The sequence below is a fragment of the Vombatus ursinus genome, unplaced genomic scaffold (genome assembly GCF_900497805.2).
Source record: "Vombatus ursinus unplaced genomic scaffold, bare-nosed wombat genome assembly UNPS02010788.1, whole genome shotgun sequence".
Taxonomy (NCBI): Eukaryota; Metazoa; Chordata; class Mammalia; order Diprotodontia; family Vombatidae; genus Vombatus; species Vombatus ursinus.
In genome coordinates, this window is record NW_020950566.1 from 3210373 (window position 1) to 3229900 (window position 19528).

Genomic DNA, 19528 nt, shown 5'->3' on the forward strand with positions numbered 1-19528 from the left:
GCATTTATTAGAAAAAGTCTACAATTGACATTTGTTTACTGACTCAATTATACACAGATTCACTGAGTGTCTATCTACCAGGGGTGGGGAAACTGAGGCCTCGAGGCCACTGTGGCCTTCTAGGTCCTTGGGTGTGGCCTTTTGACTGAGTCCAAGTTTTACAGAACAAATCCTTTTACTAAGGAGATTTGTTCTATGAAGTTTGGATTCAGTCAAAGGACCACATTTGAGGACTAGAGGGCCACATGTGTCCTCAAGGCTGCAAGTTCCCCACCCCTGGATACTATCAGCCAACTGTTGAACAGGGCATCCGCTGAGTGTAGAACACTAGCTGCAGAAGGAAATGAAAAACACATTAGAAACAGTTCCACTTCCATGCTTATATTTTAATAGAAAAGACAGGAGAAATAACTATCTATAATCATAATGGATAAAAGTAGTAGGGTTTCAGTTAACAAACTATATGCATGTGTACAGAGAAGGACACAGGAGTTTTAGTCAATCTTGAGATGGTTACTGAAGTTTTTTAAGTGATTGAAGTTGGGTAGGACTAGATGGAAAGGAAACATGGAGGAGAAACCTTTGCTTACTTTAGAAGGGAGAAATACTGTATATTAGTGAGGAGAATGTTATATAGATCACCAATTTCAATTTCAATGACCCAAAGTCATTTCACAAGGAAAGTGTTTGCAAGCAGTAAAATGGAACTGATTAGTTACTTATCACATCATATTTGCTATGTCATTTCCCTGATTAAAACAAAACAAAACAAAACAAAACAAAATCTGACTTCAATTGTTCTCTAGTTACTAGTAGGATAAAAGTCAAATTCCTTCATGTGGCATGCAGAGCCTTCCACAATGTGGCTATACTTCCTTTCCAGGTTTGTTTTCAACTATGCCTCTTTACAAACTTGAGGGTCTTCCCCTCCCAGTTTGATTTTTTTTTTTTTTTAAAGAGGCCATCCTTGACTCATTTCTTGAAGAGGCCTATTCATTGAATGGGTGTTACCTTACTCAAAGTGAGAACCTGAAAAGACTTTAGCTTAAAAGGGCCAGGTTCTCCCATTGCATCCTGGGCCATCTCCAGTCATCCTGATGAATATCTAGCCTCTGGACCCAGATATCTCTGGAGGAGAAAGCGGGGCTGGTGACCTTGCACAGCCCTTCCTCACTCAAATCAAAGTCAATTGCAAGTCATGTCATCATCTCCTTGATGTCATGGACGTCTTCGAGAACAAAAGGCACAATACATTAACCATGTCTGAAGATAAAACATATCTTCTCAACTACATTTCAATTCTTATTTCTAACTATTTTCCTAAATAAACCCTTTGTTCTAGCCAGACTAGTCTCATTATTTCTTAAATACATTATGCTGATTCCCACTTTTAAAGGTAATATAACTACAACAACTAAAGATAAAACTTTGTCTAATAGCCCCAGAAGTGATGAGCAAATTGATAAGCAAAGAATTTTTAGAAAAGGAAGGAAACTTAGAAATCATCTAGTCCAATTCAGATTTTACAACTGAAATGACTGATACCTACAAAGATTAAGTGACTTGCCCAAGCTCGGACTGCTAATGCAATGCTGAAAGTAGACACCAGGTCTAACTGCTAGATTCTAACCACTAAGTCATTAACTTACAACTCCTGAATTGTTCTTTTATTATCAAGACTATCTTAATTAAAGAAATTCTTTAATTAGCAAATGAGAGAATTTATATAAAGTGCTCTGCAAACTTTAAAATGTTATATAAATTATTATTAGGTAGCTCTACTTGAACTCAGGAAGTATGGAAACAGAAGGAAATATTCCAGTGAATATTAGGTTTATGCTATGTTTATTTTCCTATTAAAGGCCCTGATCAATTATATACCTATAAAACGCAAGCTCCTTTCTAAAAGCTATAGGGAAAGGCAAAAAAATCATAAATACATGTTCTCTATCTTTTGGCCAATGAGACAGTCCTAGCTAGGACTGGGAAAAATGAAACAACCCTAACAATCTAAGGAAGTCAGGAAGAAAACAAACTAATATCAAGAGGTTGATGAGCAGAAGAACAGAACTGAACTGGAATGAAATAAAAGACATAAGAAAAATAGAATTCATATGGAATGAGGATATTTTGTTTTACAAAAGAACAAGGAATGTCCATAGGTTCTACCTAGTTGTTAAAAGGGAAATTTCTTACTGGCACTAGACCGAAATGTTGTGGTTAATGAATCCAGCTGAGGAGTACTGAGACAGGACCACGAATTAGGTAATATGACACAGAAGCTGCTTTCAGCATAATTGCTCCAACCAAACAACCTCAAAAAAAGGAAATAACAAGCCAAATTTATAGTATTTAAGGCTGAATCAACAAGATAAGGAGGTAGAAACAACACTCAAGATCAAAGCCTTGTGGAATAAAAGCAGAGCTAAAATACTTATAAAGTTCTACTCATCTTCCCCACTGGCAGGATACCTAGCATGCTAAGTGCAATTAAGGCAGGAAACCTCAAAGGCTTGTATTCTGAGGTCTGGCTATGGTGGCCCCTAACAATTCCCCCCCACCACCATTGACTCAATCTGACCCCACAAAAGGTGGGAAAACACTGATTCTGGCCAGTCTTAGGAAGGAAAGGGAGTACGATTATTTGAGTGTGTGTGCGTGTGTTTGGGGCAGTGGTGGTAGTGAGTGAATGATGTGGTACTGCAGTGAGAGGCAATTCTATGATTAAGGGAAAAGGAAATAGAATCCTACCTGCGCTCATTTATCTGTCATGAAATTTACTACAGTCAGAGAAGAACAGAACACCAGACACCCAGTCTTGGGGTAGAAGGGGTCTGTGCAAAAGGAAAAGTGCATGCCAGAACAGTGGAAAAAGGAGGGCTTGGAAAGTGAGAAAGGAAGCCAAGATAAGCAGTTGGGAATATAAGGAAATAGCCAAGAGACAAAATTCGAGGACAGAAAGCCTGGACATAAACTTAGCTCCCAAGCAGGTAACACCAACAACAAAACTCATCAAAACAGAAGGAAAAATGAGTAAGAATCTTCACCCAAGGATATAATAATTGATATATTCTGAAGAAAGTAATCTAAAAAGAAAACTGTACAGATTCCTCAAAGAAAATCCAAAATGATTCAAAAGAGGAATAAAACTTTTAAAAGATAAAGATTAGGTGAGAAATCAAGGTTCTCAAAGAATAAGGAAAACATCAAAGTAGAAAACTTAGAGCACATAATGGAGACTCCAAGACAGTAGCATCTAAAAGGCAATAAAGGTTTGGAACTCAAAAATACAGAAGTGGACAAAAAATTGGCAAAAGAGAAGCAAAAGTCAACTTTGATATTAATTCTATACTACATAAGTCAAAGCAAATGACATTAAAGATGGGATTTGCAGAATTAATTTAAGGATCATAGGCCTCCAGAAAACATGACATTAATATAAACCTCAAATACCATACATTACAGGAAAAATATGGGATAACTACCCAGAAGTTTCGGACATAGACAGTAAAGTAATGATTGACTGAATCCAAAGATTTCTGTCAGAGAAAAATCCCACTTCTGAAACACAATGGCATATAGTTGATAACTTTCAGAATTTCAACGTCAAACACAAATTTTTTAAATTTGTGGGAAGAGGTGCCTCCATTTATGATGAAATGCCAATTCAAATATCCTAAGATCATTTCAGTTTCACTTTTCTGGAAAAGGGCATCATGAAAGAATAATACTTAAGCTAAGAGACTGGTGTTAGAGAGGAAGAAAGGGAGGATTTTGAACCACATGCCTAACCATATGAGAAAGAGGAGGGTTAAAAGAGGATGAGGTAAAAGATAACTAATAAAAAGAAATGTTGGCAACTTAAGTAAATTCATGAAACTTGGGGTAGAACAACTGAATGGGAGGTAATGGGGAGTGAGTCTCATAATACTTTCACAATGCCGATCTCTGTGTACAGTAGAAGCCAGATATAAATTTCATCTATCTGGTTGCCTACATTTCATCAAGATGGTTTTGGCATAATCTTAGATGATGAACACTGGAACTACCATTGGTATGACTTTTGTGACGTTAGGTGTACTGACTACATTCAGTTTAATTCAATGCAGAAAGGGAGATCAGACACAATGAATGAAATAGGCATGCAGAAGGAGAATTAATTAGAAATGGTATGAGACACTGTGGATGAAATTAATAATTAAGTTTTTTGAGAAGATTAGGATTATGACAGAGTTTTTAAAAATGCAGACATGATGGTGCTGCTATGCAAATCACTCACTGATTCCCTTGTTTGATGGCTAACAGGTAATAAATGTTTTTGTTCATAACAACTCAAGAAGATAATGTGATACTATACTGTAGAGAGACCACCTCACACACACTAAAGAAAGCACAGATCTTTTGAAGTATTATGGTCTACCTGGATCTACTTTAAGTACCTATGGCCTTATAAAAGTTCAACAAACAGTCACAAATTCATCTTAATTGCCAAGTGGATTAGTAATGCCCCCATGCTCAAACACTCTAGGAGCTTGCCATCTAAAACAAGCTATGCAGGCAAACATCTAAAGACAACATGACAAATGAGAACTAATTAAATTCAAAGCATAGATGTACCAGAGGAACACAGAGAACATCTAATTTCAAATCTCTTGCTTGAGCCTTCAAAATACATCCTATTTCACTATATAAAGTCTTATCAACAAAATATACTTGTCATCCTACATCACCACAATTATCCTGAGATCAGTTTTGGAAAGAAACACAATAAGCCATTGAGGATCTGATTTAAAATGTTGGAATTTAGCCAAATATTAGTGTTCACTTTTATTAGTTTTCCATAGGGAACAGCAATCAACACAAAGTACATTTTAAGTGAAGTTTGGATTCTACAAAATTCGGCAGATGCTAGAGATCTATGGAACTTTCATTCTCAGTGCTATTAGTGTACAAGTTAAACACACAAAAAAAATAAAACTGGAAGTGGGAGAACTATGGAGAAGCTTTTGTAGGGTCAGTAGATCCAGGTTTATCATTCATGGCTCATAAATAATAAATCTACAGCTGGAGGGCACTTAGAAAACATCAACTACAGTTCCTTCATTTAACAAATGAGGAAATTAAGGGGTTAAGTGGGGGCAGCAGTAGATACAGCACTTGCCCTGCAGGCAGGAGGACCAAAGTTCTAATCCTGCCTCAGATACTTGACATTTACTAGCTGTGTGACCAGGACAAGTCACTTAACCTTTTCTACCTAGCCAAAAAAAAAAAAAAAAAGAAAGAAAAGAAAAGAAAGAAAAGAAAAAAGAGGTTAAGTGACCTATCCAAGGTTACACATGCAATAAGAAGTGGAGGTGGGATTTCAATCCAAGTCCAGTAGCAGAGTTAGAATTTAAGTCTAGGTCCTCTTATTCCAAATGCTCTTTTTGTTAAGGGGCAGGGAGAATTTTTTACACATTTTAATTACTAATCCTTCTTCCTAGTGAGTAAATGTGGGAACAATACACAGGTATCATAATAAAACATCCATAACTACTTTAATAGAATTTTACAAATATACATCTATCTATTCTGGACCTTTATGAGGCAGTTATCATCATCAAAAACGCCATGAGCTACTACAGATGGAATTATATTGTGCTCTGAATTAGGTAAACTGAGGCACAAAGTTCTGAGCATGCTCAATTTGTCAATAAAGTGTGAATTTACCAAAAAATAGCACCTCGGCTTTCTCAGTAAAAGCTAAGACTCCAAAGTGGGGAATGGCTACCCTTTTTATAGTTTTGGGGGAAGTGCAAAGAACAGGACTTCATAGGAGAGGAACAAGTTATGATTGGTTAAAAGAGCTCTACAACATAAATGGTGAAATCAACAGGATTAATTACAGAACTGAGGAGGCATGAGAGGCAGTATGATTAACTGGAAACTGGCAATAAGGAGCAAGGAACAATCCCCTTCTTCCCTCTTTCAACTAACAAGTGTTCATGTTTGAGGCCACCTGCAAGGTTAGAGATAGAGGACCAGACTTCTTTGGATAACAAGTCAGGCATCCTTGAAGGATAGCTTGGTGGTATAAAGATACTAAACCATACTCCCTGGTGTCCACCTCCATTCTTCAAGGGTAACAGATTTCCCTTGACACAAGAACAGAACAGTGATTAACAAAAAGACTGGATTTCTAAACTTAACTCACTAAAGGCCAGCTGAATTCTGAACTAAGTTCAGAGACAAAGAACCAAAACTTAGGCAGTTACAGGACAAAATTAATTAACTGTAAATAGGATCAATTAAAAGATGATACTGAATCAATCCGATTGTTTTAATATCAAGATAGGGAGACATCAGAGAGTGTCTAAACTGCAAATTGGCATTTAGTTCCACAAGGGGTGGGTGGCTGTGGCTGTGACTGTGTGGCTGTGTGGGGGTATGTGCGTGTGTGTGTGTGTGTGTGTGTGTGTGTGTGTTCAATATAGTTAGGGTAAAAACTATCTCCTTTGTAAATATTTCAATTCATGTTTAATTTTTAATAATTCATCAGAGATTAGTAAAATCTCACTAAAATTATTCATATTGCATGTGTAAATGTTTACACATCTATTGTACAACTGAACTTTAAAATCAGGAGGCAGAGTCAACTGTTTTTTAAATCCCTTGACTTTTAAAAACATTATAAAGAGTACTATTCAAAAGCTATTGCTAGGACAAGGGAATTAAGTTTATTTTGAGAATTGCTCTTCACTGCATGAACAGTAAGTTGATAGATTTATTTTTGAGGCTGAGGACAATTTAAAAAGAGTGCTGACTTTACCAACTATATACATAGTAGAAGCAGGATCAATTCTTAGAATCAACTGGCTTCATCTTTCCCCTCAAGAGAGCTACCATCTGGACTTACAGTGAGAATGAGATTTTTTTAATATACAGCATACACCTATATTTTATTTCAGTTTGGTAAACTAGTACAATTATATAACATTTCATTTTTAAGAAACAGTTTATTATTTTACATTTAACAGAGTCTGCCCTAGCTTTTTAATCTCGTGGATGGAAGAAATTAGTCATAAGTTCTTCTTTCAAGCTTAGAACTATCATAAATTGGAAGCACGCATATATATATATACAGGGTCTCAGATTTGTACAGGTGCCAAAACATACTCTGCACATGACATTTTAAATGCAAAAAAAAAATCAGTTTAATCTGCAATTTTCACTTAGTTTTCAAAGCTTTCTTACATCATGATAGCAGATTCACCATCAAATCTCTAGTCAAAGAAATAATACTGCCCAAATATGAATACCCTACTGCCAAAAATTCCTTTGGTTTTGTATGAAAAGAACCAAATACCTCCTCTCCTCCTACTTTCCCCTTCTACCAGGAACATAATTGCTACATGACACCTATGTTTTGGATGACAGGTTGAAAAGACTCATCTTTTGGATAGAGTAAGAAGGTCCAAAAAGACTTCTTTTTCTCTTCAAAGCTGTGAGTTATAGCAAAAACAAGATCATTCTTTTATTCAATCATTATTTAACAAGCATTTATTAAAGACCTACTATAAGCAAATCAATTCTCTGAGGTACATTGAATTGGAAAAGAAGATTATACAAAGGTCCCAATCCTATTCTTAAAAAAGTATAAAGTACAAATTTTTATTATTAAATACTTTGCCAGAATTTAATAAAACCTGCATTTACTGGTTTTACTAATAAGTTGAAAAATTAAGTCAGCAAAACAAAAGCCTTGAATAACCTCTAGAGCTAATCTATCAGTTTGTGTGTATATTTTGAATAGACACCCCAGATGCACCATAAACTGGGTACACAGAATTAAAGAGGAGGAAGAGAACCAGCTGGATTGCATTTGGTAAATTGTGCAGCTTTTAATGACCTCAGGCTTCTCTCTGAAACAAAGACTCATCTCTTTAACACTAATATTCTTTCAGGGATGCTTTGTGGCTACGGAGCACGGAATATCACAATCTCCAAAGACTAAAAGTTGCAGGTCACCCAAAGGACAATAGAAAGTCACATGGCGGTCATAAGGTGCCGTATATTACCAATGAAGAAGTACACAGTAAAATCAGATAAGGCCATTATATTGATTTGTTTTGCTTGAATCCACATTTTTCCTTAAAAGGGAGGGTTTTGGGGGCAGCTCGGTGGCACAGTGGATAGAGTACTGCCCCTGGAGTCAGGAGGACCTGAGTTCAAATCCAGCCTGTGACACATTACACTCACTAGCTTTGTGACTCTGGGCAAGTCACTTAACCCCAATTGCCTCACCAAAAAAAAAAAAAAAAAAAAAGGGGGTTTTTGGGGGGGGGAAAAGGGGAAATTATAAAAAAATATAAAAATAAAAAAAAAATAGCAATATTAAAACATTATCAAAACACACAAAAGAAACAAAAGATGTGCAGAAGGGAACACAAACAGCAATTTTCTTAATTTTTTGTTAATTTAATATGTACTTGAAAAAAGCCACAAAGTAGGTCTCTTTGTAGTCCTTTGCATATCGAAAGGTATTATTAAATTTGTTATATACTTGAAAAAGCTACCAAGCAGAAGCATCTTTTTTGTTCTTTTTATATTGAAATATTTTTATTTACCAATTATTGAATTCATTATTTTTTCTAATTTTTAAAAGATTTGCAAAGGAAAAGCAGCAAAAAAAATATCATTGAAGAACTGTATGACCAGGAAAGGCAGTGGGCTAGTCATGAAGTGAGAACAAAGGATAACTTATTAAATTAGATAAATTCATGTACAGACCATGTGCTCCATTGGCACCCACACAATGCTAAGAGACCTAAGGGAAAATCCCTAGAATGTCAAGTGTACCCTTGTAGAAAATTTATAATATGAGGGCACAGGCAAGTCACATGGGATGAGAAGGGATGGATGGGGAGTGAGCTGTACCCCCTGGAGATAATACCCATATTGAAATTAAAACATTTAAGAATGAACATGTCAAAAAACCACTCTAAACCTCCCCTAAAAATTAGTATACAACTTCATCATCCAAAACCTTCTATTAAAAAGTCTATTCATCTAACATACACACTTGATTGGGTATGGAAATCTGTCTTACCCTACAGGAAAATGGGGGGGAAAGGGACAAGAGAGTAGGGGGATGATAGAGAGGAGGGGAGACTGGGAAAGGGGGTAATCAGAAACAAATACTTCTGAGGAGGATCAGGGTCAAAAGAAAGAATAGAATAAATGGGGGGCAGGATAAGATTAAGGGAAATAGAGTTAGTTTTTCACGGCATGTCTACTATGAAAGTGTTTTGCATAACTGCACATAACTGCACCTATATTGAGTTGCTTGCCTTTTCAATGAGGGTGGGTGGGGAGGGAGAAAGGGAGAAAATTTGGAACCCAAAGTTTTAAAAACATACATTTAAAAAAAATGTTTTCACATGCAACTGGGAAATAAGATATACAGGAAATGGGGTACAGAACAGAAGGCAGACTAGGGGAAGGGGTATTCAGAATGCATGCCATCTTGGGGTGGGGGGAGGGGTGAGATGGGGTGAAAATTTGGAACTCAAAATCTTGTGGAAGTAAATGTTGAAAACTAAAAATAAATAAATTTATTAATTAAAAAAAAGTCTATTCATTTAAATGAATGGCTGACAGGCCATACAAGCTTAGGAACATGTTGAAGTGGATTAATAGTATTGCAGGACACTTTTTAAATGCTACTAGATTTAGTGTAACCACTTAAGACTGAGTGATTCCTGCTTCAAGAAGAGGAGGTAAGAGAAAAGAAAAAATCAGAAGTAAATTACCCGAGACATTAAAGATACTAAAGCTACCCAAAAACTCTTACTTGAAGAGATGGAGCCTGATGAAGATTTGAGGCCAAAGGGGATATGAAAAAAGGTGCTACCTGACAAATGCCACTTCCATGGCATACAGAATTGTCATTACAAGTTTTGGAGCAAAAATCTCCCAGCACTGGTGTTAGATGCTCCTAACTAAGCTACCAAAAATTAGCCAGATTTGCATAAAGATGATGTTAAAAAAAAAAAAATTATTTCAACATAAATTTTTAATTTGGAAATCTATAAAATTCTTAACCCAGAAGGACAAATTGCAGCAAAGGCATAAAGGGCAAATATATTAAAGACTATATATTGTACTACTCAAGTACATTTTAACTTTATCCAATTTTGCCTGGATTTTTAAAAATTTAAATTGAGAAGTATATTTTGATTTTTAAAAATTCATTTCATAATCATACTGTGTAAATTATGTAAATTATTGCTAATTTACTACTAAAATATGTGCTTGCAATGTGAATATGTCGTGACATATATAAAAAACTAATAATCACTCAAAAAACAAGGCTAAGGCACTAAAAAGAAATGTTTTGCATTTTAAAATGCATGTACACAGAAGGGCATAAAGAAAAGATATCTGCATAATATCAATCGCTATGTAAATAAAGTATTGCATTACAAGTGTTTACAAATATAATGAATAAAGCTGTTTTTCTACAGTGGAAGCTATATAACTCCTAAATGAGTGCCATTCCACCCCCAATCAATAAGTATTTATTAAGTATCTACAATGAACAAGGAAAATGCCCTAAATTACTTATAATGTAAACTCTGGAAGCATACACATGGCAGGGAGGACCTCTTTTGCCAGAGGAGAAAAAGATTTTTATCACATGTATCATAATTAGAGAAAATGTACCTTCAAACTAATGATAGCGCCTTTGGAATAATATATTTTTTGAAAGCTGGTTTAACCCAAATTTTAGAATATTTTAGTTTCCCCCTTTGAACTTACCATAACTTCCTGCTCATAGGTCCAAACACCACAGGCTAGCTCCACGCAGAAAATCACAAGCAGACTTCCAAAGTACTACAGAAAAAGCATAGGATAAAAGTATATTAATGGAGTATAATTAAACTATATTTGTTATTAAAACCAGGCTAAATATCTTCAGTACCATGTTTATCCAAAGGAAAAGAAAACAGATGTCAATCATTACCGAAACAGGGAGCCATACTCATCAACAGATGGGGGAGAATATCTTAACAATTTAAAGACATCTGCAAAGGACATTCATTCTTACCAAAATAGGCCATTGTTTATTAATCACCTCTTGGGATAAATACCCTTGAGAAACTTCAGTACTTCATTATTTTAACATTTGAATTAGCATGTTAAAGTCTAATACAACTATATACACTGAATCTAAATTGTGGGTCAGAAAACCATGCTTACATAAACCAAAACCTAGATCTAAAAAGGTCTGATCCAGATATTACTATGTTTGCCCTCCTTATGGGCGGGGTTTACCCACACCATTCCATATAAGTGAAGATCTATCCTTTTAAGTTTACAAGCCACAGAAAAACCTAACTTAATCATATTCAGTCAACAAATCATTATGAGGTGCGTCTGCTATGTGTGAAGCACACATACCTAATAATGATTTGTTAGTTGAATGAACATGATTAAGTTAGGTTTTTTCCCTGTGGCTTGTAAACTTCTGAGAAGTACAAAACACTGCAAAATAAATAACTGACTCAAAGTATGAGACAGCTTTTCCTCCAGTTTGAGCCTCTTCTCTAATTTTCTCCGCTTTCTGTATCTCTGTCATTTGACCCCAGCATCCAAAACAGTCTTTATTTCTTTCTGCTTCAATAATGCTATATGCCACTTCAAGCTCCATGCCATTGGTTACCAGTTGCATTATTTGTAAGCCTTAATTTGAAGTGTTCAAAGTATGAGTTTGTCATCAGAAAAAAACAACAACATTTTTGAACATAGTAGGAAGTCACAATTTTTCTCCAAGTCTTCTTTAACATTCTACTTACAATAGAATTCTGGCCAGAAAGCAATGTTTTAAAATGTAATTTATGTTATAATGAGATCAAAAGCCCAGGTCGAACAGCTTTCTTATACAATCTATCCTGTAAAAACATTTTACAATTTGATTACTCTAATAAGGTAGGTCACACACCCAACCCTCTTCCCAAACCCTAATATTTTAAAATATGTCACATCTGAAAAGGAACAACAGATTAAGATGTCACATAATTGATTAAAATGAAAATCAAGGCCGGCCAAAGGAATGGTGGGTAAAGGCAATTCCATTTCCTTTACTTGGTGAAGATGCAGGGCATTATAGGATGATTTTATGCAGAACTCCTTTCTTTAGTTTCCCTTCCCTCCCCTGTCCCCTCTAGTTAAGCCACCCCTTGTCTAGTCCAGTAGTAGCCTCCTTGGGACACTGGAAAGTTACCAGGTGCCTGGTTCCTAAGGCAGAAATGGTCTCTCAAAAAGCATAGGACTGTGAGACAATTGCCACAATTCATTATAACTAGATATCGTTCTGTCTGGTCCAGAGGTAGAATCAATGAGGTAACAGTGGAAGGCATAAAGATGACAAACATATTTCCTTACACTAACTTAGACTGTTTTGTGTGTGCTTTCCATTTGGCTGGAAATAAAATCTTTTTTATTATTCATTCAAGTCTTTCTAAAATATTCTTTCAATATAGATCCAAAAATATGATGGATCCAATACAAAATTCTTTGTTCACATACAACTATATAACAGCTTCTGGAAGTTCTCACGTGATTCCACTTTCCAATTATCAAGTATTTAATTTTATGCAGCATTAGTATATGATCATTATGTCCTTATTAAGCTCAAATCCAGCAGTATTTTATTTACTTAAATTAGTTTTGTCAACAATTTTATTGTTCTGGTTATAAGCCATATTTTTCAATTCAATTTCTAGAAAATCCACAAAATTCTGCACTTAAGGTCATCAGGCTGGTTTTTGTTGGAGTTTTTTATGTGTTTTTCTAGAAGACAGATCTAGTCTACTAATTCCATGACAAGTTATAAAGGTCAGAGCCATCCTTCAAAAAGTACTCATAGCACAATCAACTATATTTACTTGTAAAAATGTTTTTGCCTTCTCAACTATCCAGGAACCAGAGCCAAAATCACTCTAAAATTGCTTATCTTACAGAGAATGGCTCTGATAAAACATAATCTATGTGCTTTTGTTTAGGCAGGTGCTGATTATGGCTTTACCTAATAGTATTATTTAACAATAACAGAGGCCGTTCTTTGGAGCCCCATCCTACCCCCCTTCCTTCAAGACAATGTAGGTAGGGGGCAGCTAAGTGGCGCAGTCAAGAGAGCACCGGCCCTGATGTCAGGACAACCTGAGTTCAAATCCGACCTCAGACCAAACACTTGACACTTACTAGCTGTGTGACCCTGGGCAAGTCACTTAACCCCACTGCCTAGCTAAAAAAAAAAAAAAAAAAAAAGACTGAATGTAGGCAAATCAATCCTCTGCAATGATTTATATCTAGACAATAAAACTGTTTGTCATTAGCATCACTAGTCTGAACTCCTGCTACATTTTAGGCCACTTCTCTAAACTGAGAGAGAGGCAAGCCCTAAATAAAACACCAGCCAACTGTTTTGGCTGCTCTATCAAATCCTAGCCATTAACTCTCTCCATGGCAGCATGAGTCTCCTTGAATGTTTCAGATTTGACCTGTGTATATCACTTGACATATGCTATATAGTTGTGCAGGTTGATTTCTCAATACTCTGTAAAACTGTCACAAATGTCTTCATAAGTGGCCTTCTTATGGACACCAGTCACAAAGAAAACTTAGTCGATGACAGAGTGCTATAGGCCTGCTCTGTTACCTTCCTGCTCCACAGTTATTTTTTTGCTTTTTTCTTTAGTTTATTAATACTTTGAGCCCTCTCTTCACTCATGTTGAAATCTTCCCTTTCAACTCCATGACACACTTTGTTAATTTCATTTATTCCTCACTACAACTCTGCGAGGTTAGTAATGCATTATTATCTCCATCGAATGGATTAGGAAACAGAATCAGGCTAAGTGATTTTATGCAAAGTCATCTGAATTGAAGCTATCAAAAATTTTTAATTACAAGGCCTTGTGAGCCTTAATATTATACAACAAACGAGGCAATATAACACATCCTTACTCAACAGTTTGAAGTTTTTTTGTTCCTTTCCAGACACAAAATTAGGGCATTAACCCATCTTTCTCACAAATCTCTCCTTTCCTGTTCATTACAAATATTATGACAACCATGGGATGGTATAGTTTGTACTGTACTCTGAGTCAGCCACATGCTTCTCTTTTCCTTTTGCTACCATATGTAGTGATTATGTTCCTAACACAAATACTGTGGTAACTTTTCTCCTTTCCTCTTAGTTTCCCTCAACGACACTGCCATCCATCTGTTTCCCTCTTTCAAGCCTTTGAGCTGCCTTGACACTTTGCCCTGTACATTTTGAACTTTCTCCTGCACCATTCACTTGGGCTTTTCTTGTCTGTTTCTTAACTGTATGCTCCATTTGAACAGCACCAAAATTCCCCAATCCATAAGCCTTACCAAATTTAATACAACTGAACTGGTTGACCCACAGAAACAGAATATACAGAACCTCCAACTCTGTTTACCAACTCCCTTTGATGCAGAAGGTAGCAAGTTCCCTGTCACTGGAAGTCATCAAACAGAAGCTGGACAACTCCTTACCAGGAATATGTTAAGAAGAGATTAACGCTTCAGGGCACACAGTTTTATCATTAGATCTCCAAGGTCCCTTTAAACCCCAGTGGTTAGAGTGCTGGGCCCAGAGATAGTAAGACTTGAATTCAAATCCAGCATCCATTCTTACTAACTGTGTAACCCTAAGCAAGTCATGGGGTAATAACAGTACTTACTTCTTGTTTTGAGGATCAAATGAGATAATATTTGTAAAGTGGTTAGCACAGTGCTTGTAACATAGTAAGCTCTCTCTATATATAGGTTGGCTATAGACATGTATTCCATTCTTTGTTGTCCTGTAAGGTAGATTTTTGTTGGTATGTTTTTTTTTAACTGAACTTGTAATTTCATCAATGTAGGAGCTGCCAGAGAGGAAATTCTATGCCAATAAAGATTTGCAAACTCGTAAAATAGTCTGGAAGTGTGGAATGGTTAACTGAAAGCCAGTATGTGTTTGACACAGGAATTGAACCCCAGGTTACCTTGACTCCAAGGCTAATCCTCACTGTCACACTGCTGCTCATTTACACACACACACACACACACACACACACACACACACTCTTTATATTTTAAGGATGCCTGAATTTATTACTATGAAAACTCTTTATATCAATGTGTAGGGAAATTCTGCCATGCCTCAACAGACAATTCAATAAGTTACTGCAGCCAAAAACATTCAACACTTCTGGTTGTGAACCTCTCCGAATACTGGTAGGTAGGTCATCACCAGGCCCATAATGAAAGCCAGAGGCTATGAATGGCTGGCATAGCCTCCTAAAACCCAGGATTACCTCCATGCAGTGATGAGTCATTAGAATAAGACTTTAGTACAGAATACATACACAAACCTATATCTAGAACTACCTAGATCTAAATATATACACACTTTCCCTATTTAAACAAATATGATATATGCACACATATGGGGATGTGAGAAGAGTGGATTCGGACCTATGTTTTATCAGTGTGGCGAACTCCGAGTATGGAAACTCCCTCCACTGACACACATCTGTAACTAATAATCTTACAGAGTTGACTAGGGCCACCGAGAGATTTAATGACTTGCCTCTGGTCACAATGCTAGTATGTTTCAGGGTCAAAGCTTAAACCCAAGATCAGCCCCATAACCCTAAGTTACATTGCCCCTCAACCTACACACATACACACACACACACACATGCCATATCCCTTCAAAGTTTTCCTTTTCCACCCATTCTGCCTACATCCTTCCTTATCAATGTTGATAATATTTATAATATCTGTCCACACAGCTCCATATACTCTGCAATTCCTATGACCTTCACCAGGGTGGTCACATCAGAGTCATCACCATCAATCAAAAACTGCTCTACCTCTGAAACCCTGAACTCTAAAATTCCTCTCTCACCCCAATCTCCTGTCTTACTATCTCTCCCACACAATATTCCACCCACTCTAAGTCTTTACTCTCATTGTTGTTCAGTCCTGTCTGACTCTTTTTGACCCCCCATTTGGTGATTTCTTGGCAAAGATATTGGAGCGGTTTGCCATTTCCTTCTCCAGCTCATTTTACAGTTGAGAAAACTGAGGTAAACAGGGTTCAGTGACTTGCTCAGGGTCATATAGCTAATAAGTATCTGAGACTGGATTTGAACTCAGGTCCTCCTAACTCCAGGTCTGGTGCTCTATCTACTCCACCACCTAGTTGCCCTTTTACTCTCATTAAATCAGTCCTTCTAGCCTTCCCTTTTCTCTCAACCTTGCAATCTTTTTTGAACTCCCTACTGTCTCTTTTAGCTTTTACTCTATAATCAGGGACTGTGTTAAAATTTTATCTTGTTCTGGTTCCACTGACCACCCTTCCCACTTCTGGTCAGTATGGTAACTAAATTTATAAGCAGCCTGTATAAAGTAACAATGCAAGAAGTAAGATTGCAAAGGGGAAACTAGAAGTCACATATAGACTGTCCCAAAGAACAAAGGAACATAATTTACAAACTGTATCAGATATTGACCAAAAATCGCATCCTGGGACTATGTGCTAAATCAGGGGAGGCCAACTAGGCCTAGCTGTCAGGACATTTTGGTCCTATATGTTAATCTCACATAAATCCAGAAATCCACAGTAAGACCAACAGAACACCAAATATTGCTTATAACTTTGAGATGATGTGGATATGTTAATGAACTAACCCCAAGGTGCCCCACTAAAACCCTATAAAGACACCTCAAAGTCCTGCCTCCCCTTACCCTACCTTCCAGCACTCTGCCGTTTCCATCTGGGTCCATGCCACCAAATGGTCCCAACTCTAATCCAAGGTTGGGTAAGTTACTCACTGTGCCTCTCCCCCTCCCCATTTTCTTCCCTCTGCAGGCTGCCTTCCTCCACCACCCCATTCTCATTCCCATGCCAACTGCCTCTGTACCCCCTCTCTTTGTGTCACTTATACCTTCTGTGCCTTATTAAAGTGTGATTGAAGCATTACCCCTACTACCATTGTGGTCTTTCCCTGCAAGTACCCAAAGAACTGAGTGTGCCTGCCCCCATTTCATAATTCCATTTATTAATTAGCAATTCCATGACATTTTAATAATACTCTTTACTCCATCTTTGAATCCCTTATTCATTTGACTGTCAACAATTCCCCTCCTAGTAACCCAAGAAATGGGGAAATTTTCACTATCTCTTTATTAAATTTATACTGCTGTGTGGATTAATGCTGCTGAAGTAAATCAAGACATCATACTCTATGCATATGACTCCCAATTCTGTCCACCCAGAATCACTCCGCTGAGCTTTAGTCCCACATCCCAACTTCTTGCTAGACATCACTTCCTGGATATACAACCAGCCCCTCAAACTCAATATGTCCAAAACTGAACTCATTACTTTCTGCCATAAACCTGTCGCTCCTCCCATTTTCCTTATTCTCCCATCGACTCCCTGTCGGATCAAGTTCAAATCAATTATGTTTAACTGTTCCCTTTCCCCTACTTCCCCAGTGTCTAGGCAATTTGCCAAGATCTGTCCATTATAACAGTATAATCTCTCACATCCTTCCTTTCCTCGTCTCATCATCCTAGTTCAGACCCTTATCACCTCTTGTCTATTTAATAACCTCCTAACTCATCTCTCTGACTCCAGTCTCTTCCCTTTCCAATTTAATCTTCCCATAACTGCCAAAACAATCTTCCTAAGGCATAAGGTTGACCATATCATTACCCTACTCAAAAACTTTCAGTAGCTCCCATAGAATAACATACAAAAGAACTTACCGACCAAGCATTTAAGATCATCAGCAATCTGGCTCACTATAAGGCACACCTGGGTTAAAGAGCAAGTTTTCTCAATTGAGAAAACTTCTTTGAAATAACAGAATGAATGCCAATAAATATGTTCAAATCTAACCACCTGAGAATATTAGCTTTCTGTTCAGAAACAAGTATCTAGATCCATCTAAGCCAATGTCAGTAAAAATAAATTAACCAAAACGCAGCCAACCTCATTTAGCTATGATAAAATTTCAGCTAACCAGAACCTCTCAAGTAATCCATTTTTTTTAAGGCCAAAGACAGGAAATCAAGACCTTAGAGAAAAACAAAACATTTAAATTTGAACACATAAGTTTCTTAGAAGTTTCCTCCCCATCCTCCCAGCCCCCACATACAACAACAAGAAATGAGGCATGGTATGGTGGAAAGAATATCATAGAAAAGAAAACAATTGTATGCCCTCATCCCTGGGGTCTGAAGTCCTTTCCTTGACACTAGCTGTGAGCCTGAGAACCTGAGTTTCTACCTCACAGGGCTTTTATAAAGAAAACATTTGTTTAAGAACCTTAAATGACTTACAGAAATATGAACTATTATTATGCCACTATGGGAGATGCTAAGTATGGTCATCACAGTCACTAGAAACCATTAAGCTTGGAGTTTTCAAACTTTGAACTCAGCCCTGTGAAGCAGAAGGCTAATTTATTTAGTGATCTTGGTGGAGGATATTTTTTTAAACCTACTTTTATTTTAGAAACAATTGCAGTTACAGCTTTTGCAAATGCTTATCTTTTTATCATTTTAAATTGAAAAGAAAATCTAATTTCCTGCTTTGAAAATGGTCGGAGGGAGTAGATTAGATCTCATTTTGAAACTTGCCCAGGTTAATTATCCCCATCCTGTGAGCTTTAATAAAGAACTGCTTGACAGGAAGACAATAGATAAGAAATGCAAATGAGAAATGCATTCTTAGACTTGGTCACCATGATGATTTGCTTTGCTGAACTATACATATTTGATTCAAGGGAAAGCTTTTGAGAAGGGGGAAAAGAGAACAACTTAGTGATTAGCATTAGAAACAAAAGACCAGTATCAATAAAACTCTTTTAATGGACAAAAGAAAACAAAAAGAGGAGGGATACAAACAGCAATTTTTAAAAATCTTACTGTAAAATTATATGTCTTATTTATATATACATTTTTGTTTCTTAAAAAACAATTTATATAATAGTTTAGTTTCTTATACAAGTCTGTCTTGTTCCTGATGATTAAGTTCACAATAATAAAGATAATTTAATTAAACAAAGAGTTATTAAAATCCATTTTCATCACAATGCATTTTTATAACTAGAATCCTCAAATAATTTTAAAAAATCTAACTAGATGTAATTCCCCTCAAAAAAACTGAGGTTTTTTTTTTTAACTATATTGAGGCTATATTATTTTTGCCCCCCCCAGGTATCCTCATGTATATTTTATATATTTAAATATTTTCATTATCTTTTGTTTTCACAACACCTTAACATTTCTGAAAATATCCTTCTTCCGCCCCTACCCAGCAACAAAGAATAAAAAAAGAAAGGACAAAAGAAGGTTTAGCAAAATTAATCAACATCAACTGAAATATGTGCAATTTTCCCCACCTGCTGCCCTTCATCTCTGCAAAGAAAGGGGGTGTAGTACATTTGTCACA

The 19528-nt window shown here is 36.5% G+C and overlaps 1 protein-coding gene across 1 annotated transcript in view; it reads right to left on the minus strand.

Annotated features, from left to right (window-relative positions):
• TSPAN12 (tetraspanin 12) overlaps window positions 1-19528 on the minus strand; it is a 75339-nt gene that overhangs the window by 25126 nt on the left and 30685 nt on the right. The window contains exon 5 of the mRNA XM_027855147.1: window positions 10801-10875. Coding sequence (XP_027710948.1) covers window positions 10801-10875 — 75 coding nt within the window. The remainder of the gene's footprint in view (window positions 1-10800; window positions 10876-19528) is intronic.